Source organism: Gracilinanus agilis, chromosome 4 (genome assembly GCF_016433145.1).
Source record: "Gracilinanus agilis isolate LMUSP501 chromosome 4, AgileGrace, whole genome shotgun sequence".
Lineage (NCBI taxonomy): Eukaryota > Metazoa > Chordata > Mammalia > Didelphimorphia > Didelphidae > Gracilinanus > Gracilinanus agilis.
Window position 1 is genome coordinate 36,494,088 of NC_058133.1, and position 18,607 is coordinate 36,512,694.

The 18,607-nt window shown below is 41.0% G+C and overlaps 1 protein-coding gene across 1 annotated transcript in view; it reads right to left on the reverse strand.

Annotated features, from left to right (window-relative positions):
- EPHX4 (epoxide hydrolase 4) overlaps positions 1 to 18,135 on the reverse strand; it is a 30,358-nt gene extending 12,223 nt beyond the window's left edge. Inside the window, exons 1-4 of the mRNA XM_044673541.1 lie at positions 17,887 to 18,135; positions 15,599 to 15,684; positions 4,698 to 4,855; positions 4,037 to 4,165 (exon numbers count right to left, since the gene is read on the reverse strand). Of these exons, the coding sequence (XP_044529476.1) occupies positions 4,037 to 4,165; positions 4,698 to 4,855; positions 15,599 to 15,684; positions 17,887 to 18,135 (622 nt within the window). The remainder of the gene's footprint in view (positions 1 to 4,036; positions 4,166 to 4,697; positions 4,856 to 15,598; positions 15,685 to 17,886) is intronic.
- Between the last annotated feature and the right edge of the window lie 472 nt (positions 18,136 to 18,607).

The window sequence follows — 18,607 nt, forward strand, 5'->3', positions numbered from 1 at the left end:
TGTTGTTATTGCTGCTGTTTAAAAGGTTTCCATAGTGTCATAGGATGCAAAACCTAGCATGGGAAGGGAGACCATCTAACCAAACACCCTCATTTTATAGATAAGAAACCAAAAGGCAGAGGAAGATGGACCTTCGAGTTTAAGTGACCTGGCAAAGCCACGTCTCTGTTTCTGGAACTATCGTGTCTGGTTTATAGTCATTATGTCCCTTTTCAAAGTTAATGTAACCATATATTTGCTACTTAGGACTTTAAAAACTACAGGTGAATATTTCCTTTGTGAATGTAAATATTGTTCATTGGAGAATGGGTCCATGCGTGCTTACATTTTTATGTGGCTATAAAGATAAATTGAGGACCTTTCTTCTTAGTATTAAGATCGTGGATTAGGATTTTCTCCCCTGTGGAAATGTCTCCCTGTACATAAAGTGGTTCAGACTGCATAGAGCTCCTGTTTAACCTCTCTGGTCTATGTACTTGAACTCGAGGTCCTGTGGAACTCTGAATCTATGATCTATTATTATGCAGTGTTCTAATAGAACGAGATTCAATCCGTTGTGCATTTTAAACTTCCGTCCTGTGTGCTCACAGCTATCCCTTTTCACAATTGTTTGAGTGTTTCCAACTGCATTTAATATTCTCATTTAATTCTGTTGTCTGGGCAAAGGTCTCAAGGCACTACGTCCATGGACTTTGGGACACTTATTTTCCTCAAAACTCAGAGACCTGAGACCTCGGACAATCTGTTCTTCCTGTCTGGAAATCCAACATTTTATCCATAGCATCATCCAGCTGCCTTTAATACCAAATGGTTGGCAAGGTCTAGGGGGAAATTAGATTGCTGAACATGACTTTTGATGCTCACATTGACTCGAGCTGTGTCCTTGTTCTTATTGGCAGAATAGCTCTGGAAACATTGCAGCTCTAACTTTTAGTTGAACTCATCAGTCAGCTGTCTCTCTGGAAGAATAAACTGGGCAAGAAAGACTTTTGGGTCAACTGGGCAAATGTGTAGATAGTTCATTACAAAGCTGTGGGGGGAAAAGGCCACAGAGAACAATTGTAAATGCATCTCATCTAATTCTCGGCCACTTAGTTGAGGGATTAGATGGGTTCAGCTTGGTCCCAAAGGGCAAAACTAGGAACAATGAGGGGAAATTTTAGAGGGACTTATTTAGGCTCGGTATAAGGAGGAACTTTCTCAGTTAGCTCTATCCAAAGTGAAATAGGTTTCCTGGGGAAATAACAGGTTCTCCCTCATTGGAAGTCTTTAAGCAAAATCTGGATTATCATTTATTAGGTATACTGGGGAAAGGTGGAGGGATTCTTGTAAATATGGGCTGGACTTGAGAGTTTTGTAATTGTCTTTTTGATCTGGTCCCCTTTGACAATCTGGGAGAGCCTACGAACATCTCAAAATTATGTTCTTAAATGCATAAAATAAAATACAGGATTTAAAAGGGAGACCAATTATATTGAAATACAGTTTCAAGTGCTTACTTAGTGCAGTGTCAAGCACACAATATTTTCTTTAAAAAGGTTTGTTGATTTTACTCAACAGTCATCGATATATATATTTTTAAGTTGATAGACCTTAGTTCAGTGATGGCAAACCTTTTAGAGACTGAGTGCCCAAATGGCAACCCTTATACCACATGTGAGCCCCCTTCCCAGGTCTTACCCCAGACAAGAGAGGGAGGAAGTGCTTCCACTGGGCTGCTGGGCAAAAGGGCAGGTGATGGAAGAAATGCTAGGGGAGAGGGAGAACAACCCCCTCTGGTACACTCTGGCACACATGCCATAGGTTCAATAACATGGTTCTAGTGGAATCCCTGGTGGATGGGCGTTGAGGAACCTTCCAGTTCTGAGGTTCTGGGATTCTGTGGCCCTCTTTCTAATTTTGCAGAGTTAGGACAGCTGGACCTCTACGCAACTCAAATTTTATGTTCACAATGCAGCAGGCTATATATTCAGGGCTCATTTCTAAAATTACTCTAAAATTATAATTATATTATAAATTTATATATATATACATATATAAAATATAAAAATAAATAAAATTACTCGGGTATATTCTCCATCTGTCTCCTACCCCTGATCCTTGCATATTTCCCTTTTTTCCTTTCCTGGTTTATTTTGAGGAAGGGGAGACATTCAAAATGATTTTGCTGCACATAATTCCCTAATCCCCTACTACTCCCTATCTTCCATAGTATCAGGAATTCTAAACTTAGATTGGGAGCTCCTTGAGGGCAGGGACTGTCTTTGCTTTAGCATAGTACCTAGCACATGTAAGCTTCTAATAAATATGTGTTGACTTGGCTTGACTTGAACTTGTGAATGCATGGTAAGAGCCATCAAATCCTGTTTGCTAAAAGTAAACATAAGTTGGCTCGACCACTTCTCTAGCCACTCTTATCACAGCTTTAGACTTGCTCTCTGAACAGGGCTGCCACTACTGATAGTCATAGCCATCAGCCAGGAGGCAAATTAGTTTCCTAGTTGTCAGGACTCACTATTGTCAAACCAATGCCATTGCATAAGACTTTCCTCCTGCATTTTCCTTCCTCACCTTCCATTTAAATAAGTAAAAGAGTTGCTTGAAGGGTTTGTGCATGTTTGCATAAAATTATATAAGTAAATATGGTAAGATCTGCTTTTCTAAGGTTCTGGAGGAGAATTTTTAACCTGGATTTTCCCGTTAGAGATGTTCCCATGGCATCTCAAAGTCAACATATCTGTAAGAGAATTCATTATGTTTCATCCCAAATCGACCCTTTGAACTACCCCACTGATGTTGAAGGCAACACTATACTGCTGGCTGCCCAAGTTTAGAGTTGTCGCTGTCTCCTTACTCCCCCTCATCCCGTACATCTGATTGGTTGTTAAGTCTTGTAGCTTTCTCCACAGCATCTCTCTCATTTGTCCACTTATCTCCACTCATATCTAATCCAGACCTTCATCTCCTTTCACATCGACTCTCTCCTAATTGGACGTTACGTGTAAAGATTTTGTCTTCTAATCTACCCTCTACACAGCTATGTAGCTACTTCTAAAACAAACGGAGGACTATAATACTCAAACTCCAGAGACTCCCTCTATCATCTGAAATCCCTGTATCAATCTGAAATCATCTGAAATCAATCTGAAAATGGAATTCCTTTGGCATTTACATTTGTTTTTATATACCTTTACCCGTCTTAGAATCCATGTAAATATTGGTTCCAAGGCAGAAGCGTGGTAACAACTAGATCATTGGAGTTAAGCAAATTGCTGAGGGTCATCACCTAGCAAAGCCTGGAGATGGGAGACCCTGGATTCAAATCTGACCTCAGACATTTCCTAGTTGGGTGACCCTGGGCAAGTCACTTTACCCCAATTGCCTAGCCTTTACCCCAGGTCTGCCTTGGAACCAATATTTAGTATCCATTCCAAATCCAAAAAACAATTCAATCTAAATAAATAAATAAACAAACAAATAAGTAAATAAATAAATAAATAGCACTTACTATGTGCCAAGCACTCTGGTAGTGCTTCATAAATATTATCTCGTTTGATCCTTACAAAGCAGATACTCTTATTAGCTTCATTTTACAGATGAGGAAACTGAGGCAGAGAGTTTAAGTGACTTGCCCTATGTAGGACAGCTAGGAAGTGTCTGAGGTTGGATTTGAACTTGGGTCTTCCTGACTCTAGGTCCAGTGCTCTATGCACTATGGCAACACCTTGCTGCCCCATGTACATGTGTATGCATTTTTGTAAGTCTGTGATATACATATGTACACTATGTCTCCCCAACAGAATGTAGGCACAGTGAGGGCAAGGCTGCCTCATCTTTCATTTTTGTCTTTTTCTTCCCAGCACCTGCACCAAGCACGGGTCTGGCACCCAGGAAATACACAATAAATCTTGTAGAGTCACCACATGGTCCACCACCACAAGGTTGTAGTAAATTTCTGTTTTTGCAGTTTTGATCAACTAAGTATCATTTATTACACAAACATGGCATCTTACAAGAGGAGACTTGTAAAACTCACCTGTGAACACATTCGGGTGAGGAAAATTAATTACAACCAGCTTGGTCACCAGCTCTGGATAACAGATGGCAATGAGCCAGGCAATCATCCCTCCCCAGTCATGGCCAATCAGAACACACTTACTATAACCTGAAAAGAGAGACAAATACAGACATGTGTATAGATTCACACATATATTATAGAAGAGGAGGGGGAGGGAGACAGAGACAGAGAGGCATAGAGAGACAGAGGCAGAGAGAGAGAGAGACAGAGAGATGGAGGGAGGGAGAGAGACACAGAGAGAAAAACAGGGACAGAGAGATGGAGGGAAGGAGAGAGACACAGAGAGAAAAACAGGGACAGAGAGATGGAGGGAGGAAGAGAGAGAGAGAGAAACAGAGACAGAGACTCAGGGAAGGAGGGAGAGAGAGAAAAAGATGGAGAGAGATGATGTTTCCCTTTTCCAAATTCAGCTAATAAGATGTTGCTAAATAAAGATTCCTAGGGGACTATCTTTTAATGAATGAATAACGAAAACACTTGTTTATAAATGAGAACTTCTAGATTATTTTTAAACCCCTTAATTCTTTTAGATAGATTTAATAGTCCCCTTTGAATTCTTATTCACACTAGTGATTTACTTAGCAAGAGAAACAATGCTATCTTCTTGTTGTTCACATACCTAAAGAGTCTAAAATGTCTTTTATGTCCACAACAATGCAATCCAACTTATAACTCTCTTGATGAGAAGGAGCATCTGTTTCTCCATAGCCTCTCAAATCCAAAGCTACGACTCGATATTCACTTTTAAATTCCCGTAATTGGTGACGCCAAGAGTACCTGTGTCAAAAAGAGAAATGAAACATGGGAGATGATGTTGTCAATATGGTTTATTAAGTACTATAGAATAAGTGAAAAACCATAAACTCATAAAACATTTGAGATGAAGGAAAAGGATAACTATTATTTACCAAAAGCTTTAAAGTTCATAAAATTCATTATAAATATCATCACATTTGGTTCTCAAAATAATACTATCTGCATTTTTTGCATACAGTTGGTGCCTAATCAATATTTTCTGGTTTTAATTAAGCAACTGACATTTTAACTTGTGATTTCAAGTGATAAATCTGATGTATGCATAATAATGTTTATTATTTCTTTATTATAAAAGTATAGTACATTTTATTATTTACATATTTAATAAACAAATGATTCTAAATTTTGGTGTGATTCTACCAATGGGCTACTTATCACATTTCATTGTTTTAGGCAAAATTGAATTTTTCATCTTTTAAAATATCAAAGTATCACATAACTTAAATTCTTTTTTTCCTTTTTCAAAACAAGACCAACTCTACTTTTACTGTTAGTAATAACTCTGGCAACCCTGTTTTGTGAAATATTTCCTCAGGTTTTGATAGATAATATACTATAAATTTCCAAGAAGTAGGATGACAATTCTTCAAGTAAATTCAGAAGACCAATTGAAAAATCGCTTGTCTTCATAAAGCTCCAGTCCTAAGTAGTGTACTGTGACATCTGATGTACATTTCTACTCCAAGCTCCCCCATTAGACCGTGAGTAACTTGAGGACAAGAATTATCTTTTGTCTCTTTACATATACCTGCTACTTAGTACAGTCTCTGACACTTAGTTGGGACTTAATAAATATTTAATGATTGATTAAACTGATTAAATTATCCCAGTGCCCACTTCCTGTGATGATAAAGGAAATCCTTTTACTGGTTATTATTTTAAACTTAGACACAAGAAAACTAGTTCCCAAGAAAATTTGACAGCTGTCATTGCAATGATGAAATAGACTTCAAGAATGGCAATCTTGGTTGTACAAGAATATTTACAGCAGCTCTTTTTGTGGGTGGTAAAGAACTGGAAACTGACGGGATGTCCACCAATTGGGGGATGGCTGAACAAACTGCGGTACATGTTGGTGATGGAATACTACGATGCTATAAGAAATGATAAGCAGGATGATTTCAGAAAAAGCTGGAAAGATATGCAGGAACTGATGCAGAGCGAAATGAGCAGAACCAGGAGAACACTGTACACAGTAAAAGCAATATTGTACGATGATTATCTGTTGAAACTTGGCTACTCTCAGCCATGCAATGACCTGGGGCAATCCTGAAAGACTTATGACGGGGAAGGCTCTCCACCTCCGGAGAGAGAACTGTTGGAGTCGTCTTTCACTTGGATGTATTTATGTTTTATTTTGGGGTTTTGGTCATGTATGAGGGTGCTCTTACCACAATGATCATTATGGAAGTGGGTTTTGCATGACAATAAAAATGAAATTAAAGAAAAAATGGCAATCTTGGGACAATTTTCATTGATTTGATGACCAACTATTAAGCTATTTTAACCAACTTTTTGAATTATTTTCATCTATATTTCCTTTTGCTTCTGCCAGGCTAGTTAACAGCTAGGGACATTATCAACACAATAGCCACTTTCTCAGGATTTATTCTATTAAATAAGAAGGTCTCTCGTCTTTCCCTGGTAAACCCCACTTAAGATGCAGGACATCCTTTTTTGCTTTCTTTTCTGGATGTCTTGTAGAGGCTGGGCTGTTGTGATCAGGCTCTTTGTGCTCAGTGGCATAAATAACCTTTTGTAAAATGCTCACATGCCTCCTTACTCAAGAATTTTGATGAATACATTTTATACAGCTGGTGAAAAAGAGGACTCTAAGCATTCAAGGAAAATGCTTTGTCAGCTCAAAATATTTTTAAAAGTGATTCAGAAGGAGGAGGAGGAGGAGGAGGAGGAGGGGAGAGGACAGGCAGAATGTCATCTTTCAGCAAAAGCCAACTTCATTTTCAGGTGTGTTTGGCCAAAGTACTTAATGTGTATTTATTTGTTTTGTTTTGTTTTTTTAAGCCCTCACCTTCTGCCCTGGAATCAATACAACTATCAGTTCCGAGACAGAAGAAGGGTGAGGGCCAGGTAATCGGGGTTAAGTGACTTGTTCAGGGTCACATATCTAGAAAGTGTCTGATGCCACATTTGAACCCAGGACCTCCCAACTCCAGGCCTGGTGTTCTATCCACTGAGCCACCTAGCTACCCCTGTGTGTGTATTTATTTGTATCATGTCTTTGCTAGCTTTCTTTAGATGATAACAGGACAGGGAAATGGGTTGTTTTTGAAAAGTTCCTAAGTCAATGGCAGCAGAGCTGAACAATGGAAAAAAAAATGCCATTAGTCTTAACGATCTGGGTTTAAAATCCTGCTTCTACAATATGGAAATATGTTTTGCATGATAATACATGCATAACCCAGAATGAATTGCTTGCCAGCTCCAGGAGGGAGAAGGGAAGGAGGAAAGAAGATAATTTGGATCATACAACTTGGAAAAGTTATGCGGAAATTTGTTATTACATGTAATTGGTAAAAAAAATTAATTAAAAATTTTTTTTCAATTCTGCTTCTAACACCATCTCCGTGTCCCTGGATGTCACCTGACTTCACTGGGACTCAGTTCCCTTATCTTTAAAATGAGGGGATTATGCTGCATGGCCTCTGAGTTCATGTCCATCTATGCTCCCAGAAATCAATTAACCTCCGTGGGCCTCAGTTTCCCCATTTGTAAAACGAGGGGCTTCTACTAGATATAGCTTCTGAGACCCCTTCCAGCTCTCGAGCCATAAGCTTATTCCATGAACAGTCCTTACATGGTGATGAGGACACAGCCTGAGAGTCTATGTTGTCTAGTGGAAAGAGGGCTGATCTTGGAGTCCGTGAAATGGGTTTGAATCCCAGGGGCCTGACCCTTGGTGACTGGGCAAAGATAGGCACCTCTCTAGCTCCTTCTCTGACTCTAGAATGGGGAATGTAACTTGAACTACCTGCTTTCTTAGTAGCCAGGAAGAAGAGCATTTTGGGTACTATTAAGTTCTTCATAAAAGCAATATTAGAGAAAAGAGAACTAAAGAAAGGAGAGGACTCCCCCTCTGATGGAAAGAGAGAAGGCAGGACTCGTCAGTGCTCATTTTTTACCTTTTATCTACCAAGGAGAATGATTTTTGTGCTAGAAAAATGGGACGGGGGGAACTGACAAATAGAGAATTCATAACTGGGGTAAATAGGGAGAGAATAAGAGATTTGTTTACCTGTTCACTCTTTCTGAGTTCATGTCACCCATCCCAAATGAACAACATCTTAGGGCCCTGAAATGCAGGGTGGATGAGCCACTGTCAGGAGGCTCTGAGAAAGTTCAAAGAGAATGGGAAAGGAACTACGGTTTGGGGAAAGGGTGGATGTCCCAATTTTTAGAAAAGAGAAGAGAAAGGAAGTTGATGAATATTGGCTAGTTTACATGGCTTCAAGAAATTACATAGGGCAGTAAATAGAGTGTCAAGGCTACAATCAGAATGATCTGTATCAACTCCAGTCCGAGATACTTTCTAGCTGTATGATCCTGGACAAGTCATTTAACTTTTGCTTGCCTCAGTTTTTCCAAATATAAAATGGGGATAATAAGAGTACCTACCTCTCAGGGTTGCTGTGAAGCTCAAATGAGATACTGTTTGTAACACGTTTAGTTAGCACAATGCTTGGCAAATATCATATTTCCTTCTTTCCTTCCTGGCAATTTAGTATATATTTTTCACTGACAGCATAGCTCATTGTGTGGTACAGTAAAGAATGTGTTAGAGAGTCAAGAAGAGCCATGTTTAAACACCCTCTGTGACCATGAACTCTTAAACTCTTTAAACTACAATTTTTAAAAAATTGTATTTCATCTTTTCTCTTCTTTTTTAAAAGATATTTTATTTCTCCAATTACATATAATAACAATTTTCAAGCTATATGTTCCGAAATTAGAAGATCATAATTGTCACCTTCCCTCCATTCCCTCCCAGAGATGTTAAACAATTTGATCAGGATTATATGTGTATTATCAGGCAAAACATACTTCCATCTTGGTTACTGTCATATAAAAATTAAAACTCAAATAAACTAAAATGAAAAATCATATGCTTTAATCTGTATTGACTCTAGTAGTTCTCTCCCTGGAGGTGGATAGCATTCTTTGTCATAAGTCCTGGATCATTGTATTGCTGACAGTATGAGCTAAGGCTTCTTAATCTGGGCTCTTTAACTTGATTTTGTTCTGTTTAAAACACATTCGATACTTCTTTTGATAAACTGATCAATTGATTTGATATTTCAATATAATTAATTTCCTTTGTAATCCTATAGATTTAAAAATAATATTCTAAGAAATGTTCCCTAAACTTCACCAATTGTCTAAAAGTTCTGTGACCTTTGGAGAACAATTTGGAATTCTCAGAGACTTATCAATCTGCGTATACCCTTTGGCCCAGCAATACCACTATTAGGTTTATTTCCTAAAGTGATTAGGGAAAAAGGAAAAGGATCTAGATTAGTGATGGTGAACGTTTTAGAGACCAAGTGGCCAAAATGCAACCCTTACGCTGCATATGAGCCACTCCCTTGCCCCAGACGGGAGGGAAGAAGTGCTTCCATTGGGCTCCTGGGCAGAGGGGCAGGTGATGGGAGAAATGTCCTCAGGTGGGATGGAGAAGGGAAGAGGAGCAGCCCCCTCTGGCACGCATGCCATAGGTTCGCCAATACAGACCTAGATGTTCTAAAATATTTATAGCAGCTGCCTTTGTGGTGGCAAAGAACTGGAAATTCACTTGGGGAATGGCTCAATAAATTATGGCGCATGATTGTGATGGAAAACTATTGTGTCATAAGAAATGGTGAGCAGGTAGCAGCAACAAGGTACAATGGTTAACCGTGAATAACAATGATTATCAGCTATGCAAGGATCCACGACAATTCCAAAGGACGCATGATGAAAAAGGCTATTTTTGCCATAGAGGGAACTGGCAGTCTAAACGCAGCTTGGGGCATACCATTCTTCACTTTATTTCCTCCATGAATTTTTCTCTAGTGGAAGCACTGAGTGTCTTCTTTCATAATATGATGAACGTGGAAATATGTATTGTATGATAACATATGTATAACCTATAACATAACACCTGCCATTCTGGGGGAGAGAAAGGGGTAGGAGGGAGGGAGACAACATGGAGTATGAAATGATGGAAAATGATTATTTAAAATTGTACTGTTCCCAGCTGTGTGGCCCTGGGCAAGTCACTTGACCCCCATTGCCCACCCTTACCACTCTTCCACCTAGAAGCCAATACACAGAAGTTAAGGGTTTAAAAAAACAAAAACAAAAAAATTGTACTGGTATCTCCAGAGAATGTGCTGAAAAAATGGAACACGAAAGCTATCGTCTCTGTATGCAGAACTTTTTGCCAGATGATGCCTTTTACGATGCGGGGAGGGGAAGGAGGGATTATCAATAAGATCAAAATTTTTAAAAATTGTCTCAACATATAATCTGGAAAAAATAAAAATCAAATGAGAAAAAAAGAAATGATGAGCAGGTTGATTTTAGGAAAACAGGGAAAGGCTTGCACGAAATAATGAAGACTGAAATAAGCAGAACCAAGAGAATGTTGTAACAGCAATATTGTTCAGCGTTCCTGTGAATGACTAAGCTATTTTGAGTAATATGATCATTCCAATCAACTATGAAGGACTTATGAAGGAGAATGCTGTCCACTTCCAGAGAAAGAATTGTTATAGGGAAGCATTTATTGTATGGTTTCCTGTATATTCTATACCAAATGTTGACCTTCTCTAATGTGGGGTTAAGAGGGAGACAACTTGAAACTCAAAATGTAAAATTTAGAAAAGATTTTTTTAAAGTATTGCTTTAAGGCTTTTCCACTAAAATTTCTGGCAGCTTTGACATAGTACCCTATTATTAAAAGGAAAGAAGCAATGTTTTCGCCTGGGACAAGGGGGTGCTCACCATAGTGGAGGCAAACTCAAAATAGAAATGAATCTCTGAAACTGCATTTTGACTTAGAAGACCACAAATTAGCATCGTCTATATCGTAGTATATTTTTACTCCTTTTGCTAAACATTTCGGTTGCCAAAACACCAGTGACTGATGGGAAAGAAAGATATCTTTGGCCTGGAATGAATGGCAATTGGATTATCTATAACATGTCTGCATGTTTCACATTTTGAGCTCTGATTGTGTCCCTCAGAAAATCCTTTTCCTGAAGACAGACTGAGCCCTTCGTTTTGCTCAAAAGCCTTAGTAGTTCTCCATCACCTGTGGGATGAGGCTTTGATCTCTCAAAGCTTTCCAGATTCGACCTTAATCTATCTTTCTGGCTTTATTTCCCATTACTCTCCTCAGGCACTGTTGGCTCCAGCAAAACTTGACTACTCACCATTCCCCAAATGTTCCATCTACCTTTTTGGCCTGCCCTTATTCACATTATTCTCCCCCCCGCCCCCAGAAAGCCTCCAGTGCCTGCCTGCCAAATCTTACCATGCTTCAAGGCCCAACTCAAATGCTGCCCCCTTCCTCCATGAAGTCACGATCCTCCTCCAAATGGATGTGATCTCTAAGCTCCCACCGTATTTTGTGTAGCCCTCTCTTACGGCACTCATCATAACTGTTTTCCATTACAGTTACCTGTGTATTATTTTTTATTCCCCCAACTCTAAATTTAGATTTAGATTCTGTACACATTAGGTACTTATTAAGTGTCTGTTGAACTGCACTGAATTAATCTATACTAGAATAATTTTTTCACCTAGATTATTAAGTTTATTGACATATAGTTGCTCAAAATAGCTACTAATAATTGCTTTAATTTCCTTTTCATTGGTGGTGAATTTATCCTTTTCATTTTTAATATTGGTGACTTGGTTTTCTTCTTCTTCTTCTTCTTTTAAAACCCTCGCCTTCTGACTTGGAGTCAATACTGTGTATTGGCTCCAAGGCAGTAGAGTGGTAAGGGTAGGCAATGGAGGTTAAGTGACTTGCCCAGGATCACACAGCTAGGAAGTGTCTGAGGCCAGATTTGAACCTAGGACCTCCCTAGGCCTGGCTCTCAATCCATTGAGCTATCCAGCTGCCCCGGTTTTCTTCTTTTTTAAATAACATTTTATTCCCCCCCCCCCCAATTACATGTAAAAACAATTTCTATTATTATTATTTTTCTGATTTTGAGTTCTCAATTCTCTTCCTCTTTCCCTCTTTCCCCTTCTCCCTCCCTGAGACAGTAAGTAATCTGCTATAGATTTTTTTTTAAAACCCCTCACTTTCTATCTTAGAATCAATACTGTGTAGTGGTTCCAAGGCAGAAGAGTAGTAAGGGCTAGGCAATGGGGGTTAAGTGACTTGTCCAAGGTCACACAGCTAAGAAGTATCATGTAAAATATTTTTCCATATTAGTCATGTAATGCAGTAATTTCAAGAATTCAGAGCTACAAGGAAGATATTTGGGGGCAAAGCATAGTATCCTGCTGGGAACCTCTCAAATCGCACCATCTATTCTACCTCCCCAGGCAGCCCAAGGTATTAATCCCTTTACCATAAGAAGATATACAAAATATGGCCAAACATTCTTTATGACATTTTAACTAAAATGAAATTCTATACATAAAGGGCTCTTTAGCACTGACTTTGTGTCCCTTCACTGAATTCTGGATTTTCTATCCAGATGTTGACCAGGCTGACCTATTTAGCTTATGAAACATCACAAGATCACGGCCAGCCGATGTGATCAAAAAGCTTTCTCCTTTCGATAGAATGAAAAAAATATCTTTCCCGTTCTGGTTAAAAAAAGTGAATGATTGGTTGGTTGTTTTGTTTTTTTTTCCATTCTTTTCTCTGTACTGTGATGCACTGTCCAAACCAGACAGTTTTCTTGTCAACTATAACTGGAGCAGGTTGCCAGTAATTGTACAATAATTAGCAGTGGGGTGGGGGTGATGGAGCTATAGATTTTCTTTCTAAAATCTGTGTTAACCACTATTATAAGCCATAAAGACATATGACCAAAAGGAAAAGGTAAACTATTTAAGTATACTATAACATGTTCATTGGAGCAGACAACCAGCTTCAGGGTCTCAGTTTTCTCATCTGTTAAATGGGGGAGTTGGATGAAGATGTCTTGATATACCTTCCAACTTGAAGTTTTCTTTTTTTTTTTTTTTTTATCTTAGAATCAATACTGTGTAGTGGTTCCAAGGCAGAAGAGCAGTAAGGGCTAGGCGATGAATGGGGTTAAGTGACTTGTCCAAGGTCACTACTAGGAAGTGTCTCAGGTCAGATTTGAATCCAAGACCTCCTGTCTCTAGGACTGGTGCTCTACCTACTGAGCCACCTAGCTGCCCCTTCCGGCATTAACTTTCGATGAATCCATCAGTTTGATGATAAGTTATTAGTTAAAAGTGTTTGTCGTAGATGCCCATTGATTAGGGAATGGCTAAACAAAGTGTGGTACATGAATATAATGGAATATTACTGTGCTATAAGAAATGATGGCTATAATAAGTACAGAGAATCATGGAAAGATTCACTTTAACTAAGGCAGAATGAAGCAAGTGGAGCCAAGAACAATATATATTTATATACATATATAAAATTTAAAAACTATATATATATAGTGACCACAACAATGTAAATGGAAAGAATGACTAAAAATCAATAAATGCAACAAAATTATAAAGACCAAGAAGAACTCGAATGAAGAGATATGAGAAGATACCCCCATCCCACTCTTGGTGGAGGGAGGGAGGTCCACATATTTTCAGACTTTTTCAATGTATCCATCAGTTAGGCTGAATTTTTTTCCCATCTTTAAAAAAACAACTACTATTTGTTATATGGGACAGATCTCTGGGAAGGGGGAGGAGAAGGGGAAGGATCCTATGATAACGTAAGAAATAGAAAGCAAATAAAAACGTATTTTAAAAAGCATTTAGTGTCGATGTGATAGACTTAGCTACTCTCAGCAATACAGCGACTCAGGACAATTCTGGGGGACTTACGACAAAGAAGGCTCTCCACCTCCAGAGAAAGAACTGTTGGAGTCAGAATGCAGATGAAAGCCTAGGATTTTTCACTTGTTTATTTGGGTTTATGTCTTGGAGTTTTAGTTGTTTTAAGATGGTCCCCTTACAAAAATGAACACTACGGAAATATGTTTTGCGTGCTAATCCATGCTTAACCAGACTGAATCATTTGCCAGCTCTGGGAATGGGCAGAGAAGGAGGGAAGGAGACAATTTGGATCATATAATTTTGGAAAATTTGTGTGGAAATTTATTACATGTAATTGGTAAAAAAATATAATAAATTAATTTAATTTTAAAAGTTTTAAGTGTTTAATAATGCCTGTGTCCATTCAAGTATACCTTATCTCTCTCCCTAGACTTTAGAGGAAGTCTGCTTTCTTAGGAGCAGCATCCTCCAGGCTTCTATTTCTTTTACTTAGCCTTCTGTTCCACATCGTGGCCCTTAAGATCTGAGAACAGTATTTTATACCTAGTATTCACTTTATAAATATTGTTAACTGAATTATTATTATTATTATTATTATATTTTTTATGTCTGTGATTTCCTTGATTTAGGGAACTCACTGTATAGGATCTCTTCTAACTAATTCAAACAAGTCATTTATTTCTAGAATTATCTAGGGCATTGAGAAGTGACTTTCCTAAGGTCACACAGCAAGCTTTCCTCCCCTCTGTCCCCCCCCCCCCCGCCATTTATCTGAACTAAATATTTTAATTCTTAATTGAATATCAAATATTGAACTGAAAAACTTTTTAAATTTTGTTTTTATTTTTGGTCCCCGTCTCCTGAGAGACTGAATAACAAGGAAAATATATCACTTTTTAGCTGTGCAGATTATGCACCTAATACTTTGAGAATCTATCATAGACATTTGGAAATGAAAAAATTGGCTTGGATTATGAGGAGATGCATAACATAGCAGAGCTGACACTTCATACTCAGTGGGCAAATTTGGGAATAGGACTAATGACTGATCACAGTGATAAATTAAATAATGAAAGGACTTATTTCCTGAAACATATCATATAGCTTAATATACTAACTACTAATAAATTATATTATATATATAATATATAATATATTATAATATAATACATATTAATATAACTACAAGTCTTTATATAATATATAACAAATCTATCTTCTACTTTACAAATTTTCCTATCAGAGCATTAACTGAAGGGACCAATTAGAATCCAAGAGCTCTGACACTCAGAGGACATCGATGGCATTTGTACTGCTTTCGGAGTGACACAGGAATCACACAGTAAACTCTGATCAGAGGAAGGACTTGAACTCAGGACTTTCTGACTCCGACACTCTTTTATCTGCTATGCCAGCTCCTGACAGCAAGCTTCTTGGTACATGGAAATCTGTGGCCCAAGTTCTTTGCAGTTGCTATTGGAAACAGATCTGTTTTGTTCAAATATAAACCTAGGAGGCGATGCACATCTGAAAAAAACCCCACCATTCAGGCACACTTAGGAAGAGTTTGCCTAATGTCAAGAACTCGGTGCAAATCACAAACAAATCAGAGAGGGCTCTGTCAAATGTCATGACTTGAAAATGAGAGGTCATACCATGAAAGCTCAGTGAAGTCTCTAATGAAAGGAAGGGAAGTGGTTTTACCAGAACTCAGGAAAGCCGTGTAACAGCAGCATAAGTGGTTTGCCCCTTTCTCCAGCAGCCACGTAATGAAACCTTAGCCCTGAGTCCTGCAGGAGAAAAAGAAACTGTAGGTCGGGTTTCAGTGATATTTTGTAAAACCCAAACAAGATACTTAGTGTTCAGATCTGATTTTTCAAATGCTAATTTGGTTTATTTCATAATATCAGCAAGAAATAAACAAAGCCACGAGTTAGGGGGGCCACGAGTTAGGGGGGCCACGGGTTAGGGGGGCCACGAGTTAGGGGGGCGAGGGTACATTTTCCACAGTAACTTTCTTCCCTGTTTTTCCCTCAGGGCAGATCACACACTCGGAGGTAGGGAAGCGGGGTCACCATTGTGACTTTCACCCTCCCAAGGTGTCACATTTCATCAGTCGGGGTGCTGCTGCAAAGCACAGAAAAGAATTCTAATCTGAACGTATCTCCCTGCCTTGTTTACCTCCTCAACACACGACGTGCTCCGCAAACTAGTCGGTATCTATGCCATCAGTTACATAATTCACACCTCTCCTCCCCTCCCTGGTTTTTAGGTCTTGGCTTCGCACATTCCCCCCCCAGGCTGTTGCTGTTTATACAGTTCACCCTGCTGCCCACTCCCTCCTTCTCTGGCCATTTCAATAATCCTTCCTGACGCCGGAATGCCCCGAGTGTTCAACATTTCACTTTATAGGTAAGTGACAGGGTAAGACAAAGAGAAGAAAAATTATCGGAAAAGGGAGAGACAGGCAGAGAAGGAAAAAAACAAAAAACAAACCCAAACTCACAGGATGAACAGAGAAGAAAGATGGAGTAAGCTGTAGAAAGGAAAGCAAATACGTGTTCAGGGAGGAATGAAAGCTAGGCGAGGCATCAAAGGCCCACGGCAGGAAGTTCGAAACCAGATTTTGGGTCGTACCAGAGCAGCCTTCCAGGTACCCAAAGAAAAAGGAAACCTCTGGAATTTCCACCCCTGACCCCAGGCTGTGCTTAATGCTCGTCTAAGTTGGGCCAGGAGAACCAGTTCGACTTTTGTCTTAAGGTTAGAAGATGCAGCCACCTAAGCGCCTGGTGTGGGGCTTAATGTTTAGGAACTGCTTGAATGATCCTGCCAGTTAAGTATACTGTGGACTACCAGGATTTGGGAGAAATCTTGCCCCCTGGCCCCGCCCGCCATCTACAGGACAATTCTCCTCGGAACTGGAGGACTCCCTTGCCCTGAAGCCTGTGCAGTAAAAATGTCACGATGCCTCAGGGCTTCCGATTCCAAAAGGAGCTTGGGAGCAGATCCGTGGCCAGGTGGCAGCAAGTAACCCAAGTGCCAGATTGCCTGGTGCAGTATGCCTGGGTCTGCCCGAGTGGCATCTCACTGAAATAGAGGCCCTGGGGGCTTGCATCTGCCAGGCAATCCGGAAGCACCAGGAAAGAATGAATGGCTTACGTTTAATTCAAGTCCTGCCGCGGTCCCCTCTTTCCCCCCCTCCCCGAGTTCCATGAATCATTTGCTAATCATTTCTAGGGCATCGGGGATTGCACAAATTCCTGGCTCTTCTAATTTGCACTGCTTCAAATTTCCCATGAATTACTCTATTTACTTTTTCATTCCGTGCATTTTTGGCAGGACCAGCCTGCTCATGCCCACTTGGGTATCGTACTCAGTCCCTTAAGGTTGATTTGGGTTCTAAGGGCAAAAAGGTGACTGAAGAAAACCTTTCTGCTCTGCGGATGAAAACGGACGAACTACTGTGTTGGGGTGGCGGGGGGGGGGGGGCGCAATTGAGGACAGGATCCCTATTAAAGAAACCCCATTCTCTTCCCGCCCCCTCCCCCAGCTTTCAATACCGACCGCTGAGAGATCTAAGTGTGCGGATGTGCCCCCCATCCTCCCTCCCTGTCTCTCTCTCTCTCCCTCTGTCTCTGTCTCTGTCTGTCTCTGTCTCTGTCTCTCTCTCACACACACACACAGGAGGGTAGAAAGGACGTAGGGAAACGTGAGTACATCCATAACCTACGAACCTTGGCCCCGGGCACCCTTTCTCTACTCCGAGCCTGATCCGTCTTCTCGCTGCCCACTGAGAAAGCCCGATGCTGGCAGCCCACTATCTGTGCCTCTGCGTCCCTCCGCTTGGGCTGACACTAAACTGCTCCCGGGTCACGAAGGCGATTGGGTCCCTGCGGAGCTCTCCTGCCTGCTCGCCCGCCTGCCTGCCTCCCTCCCTCTTTCCCTCCCTCCCTCACGGGCTGAGCTGTGGCAGGGGAAACCTTGGCCTTTACCTTAATCCGCACGTAGCAGTGGGTTCCCAAGGAGGGGTCGTTCAGACAGGCAGGGGGATTCTCCCGCACGAGCCGCTGGAAGGTCTGGCCCGGTCCTCTCCCGATGCTCCACAAAAGTTTCAGCAGGTGAATGGAGGCGCAGAGCCCGCAGTAGCCATACACCAAGGACCAAAAGAGCAGAGCCCGGAGAGCGCCAGTCAGCCGCGCGGTCAGCAGCGGCCAGTAATCCCTGAGCCTCGCCATCGCCATCTGAGGGGCGGCTCTGGGGCCGCCGGCCGCTCAGCCCCCTTCCCCGGCCGCTGCACCCTGAGATCGGGAATGGAAGGCGCTGGCAGCCTGGCGAGCGCCGGCTCCGCGAACCCCCAGCCCAGCGGGGAGCACCGACTCTGGGCTGACTGAGTCCAACCGAGCAGCAGCGCTGACTGAGCGGCGGGGATCCCCCCCCCGCCCCAACCTCCCTCAGAGCCCCAGACGCGGACTCCCAGCTCTAGGCTCCCCAGGAGCCCAAGTGGACGGAGCTCTCTGGTGCCCAGCTTTGGCGTAGCCTCGGAAAGGCTCGCGTGGGCCCCGCCCGCTCCGCACAGCTACTGGCTACGCTGGCCGTGGCGCGGGGGAGAGAGCTTCGCCGGGCTAAAAGGGAAACAAACGAAGCTGGCCTTGAAGGATCAGCAAGTTAGGCGGGGCTTGTAATTAAGAGCCCCCGCTACAAGTTGTGCTGTAA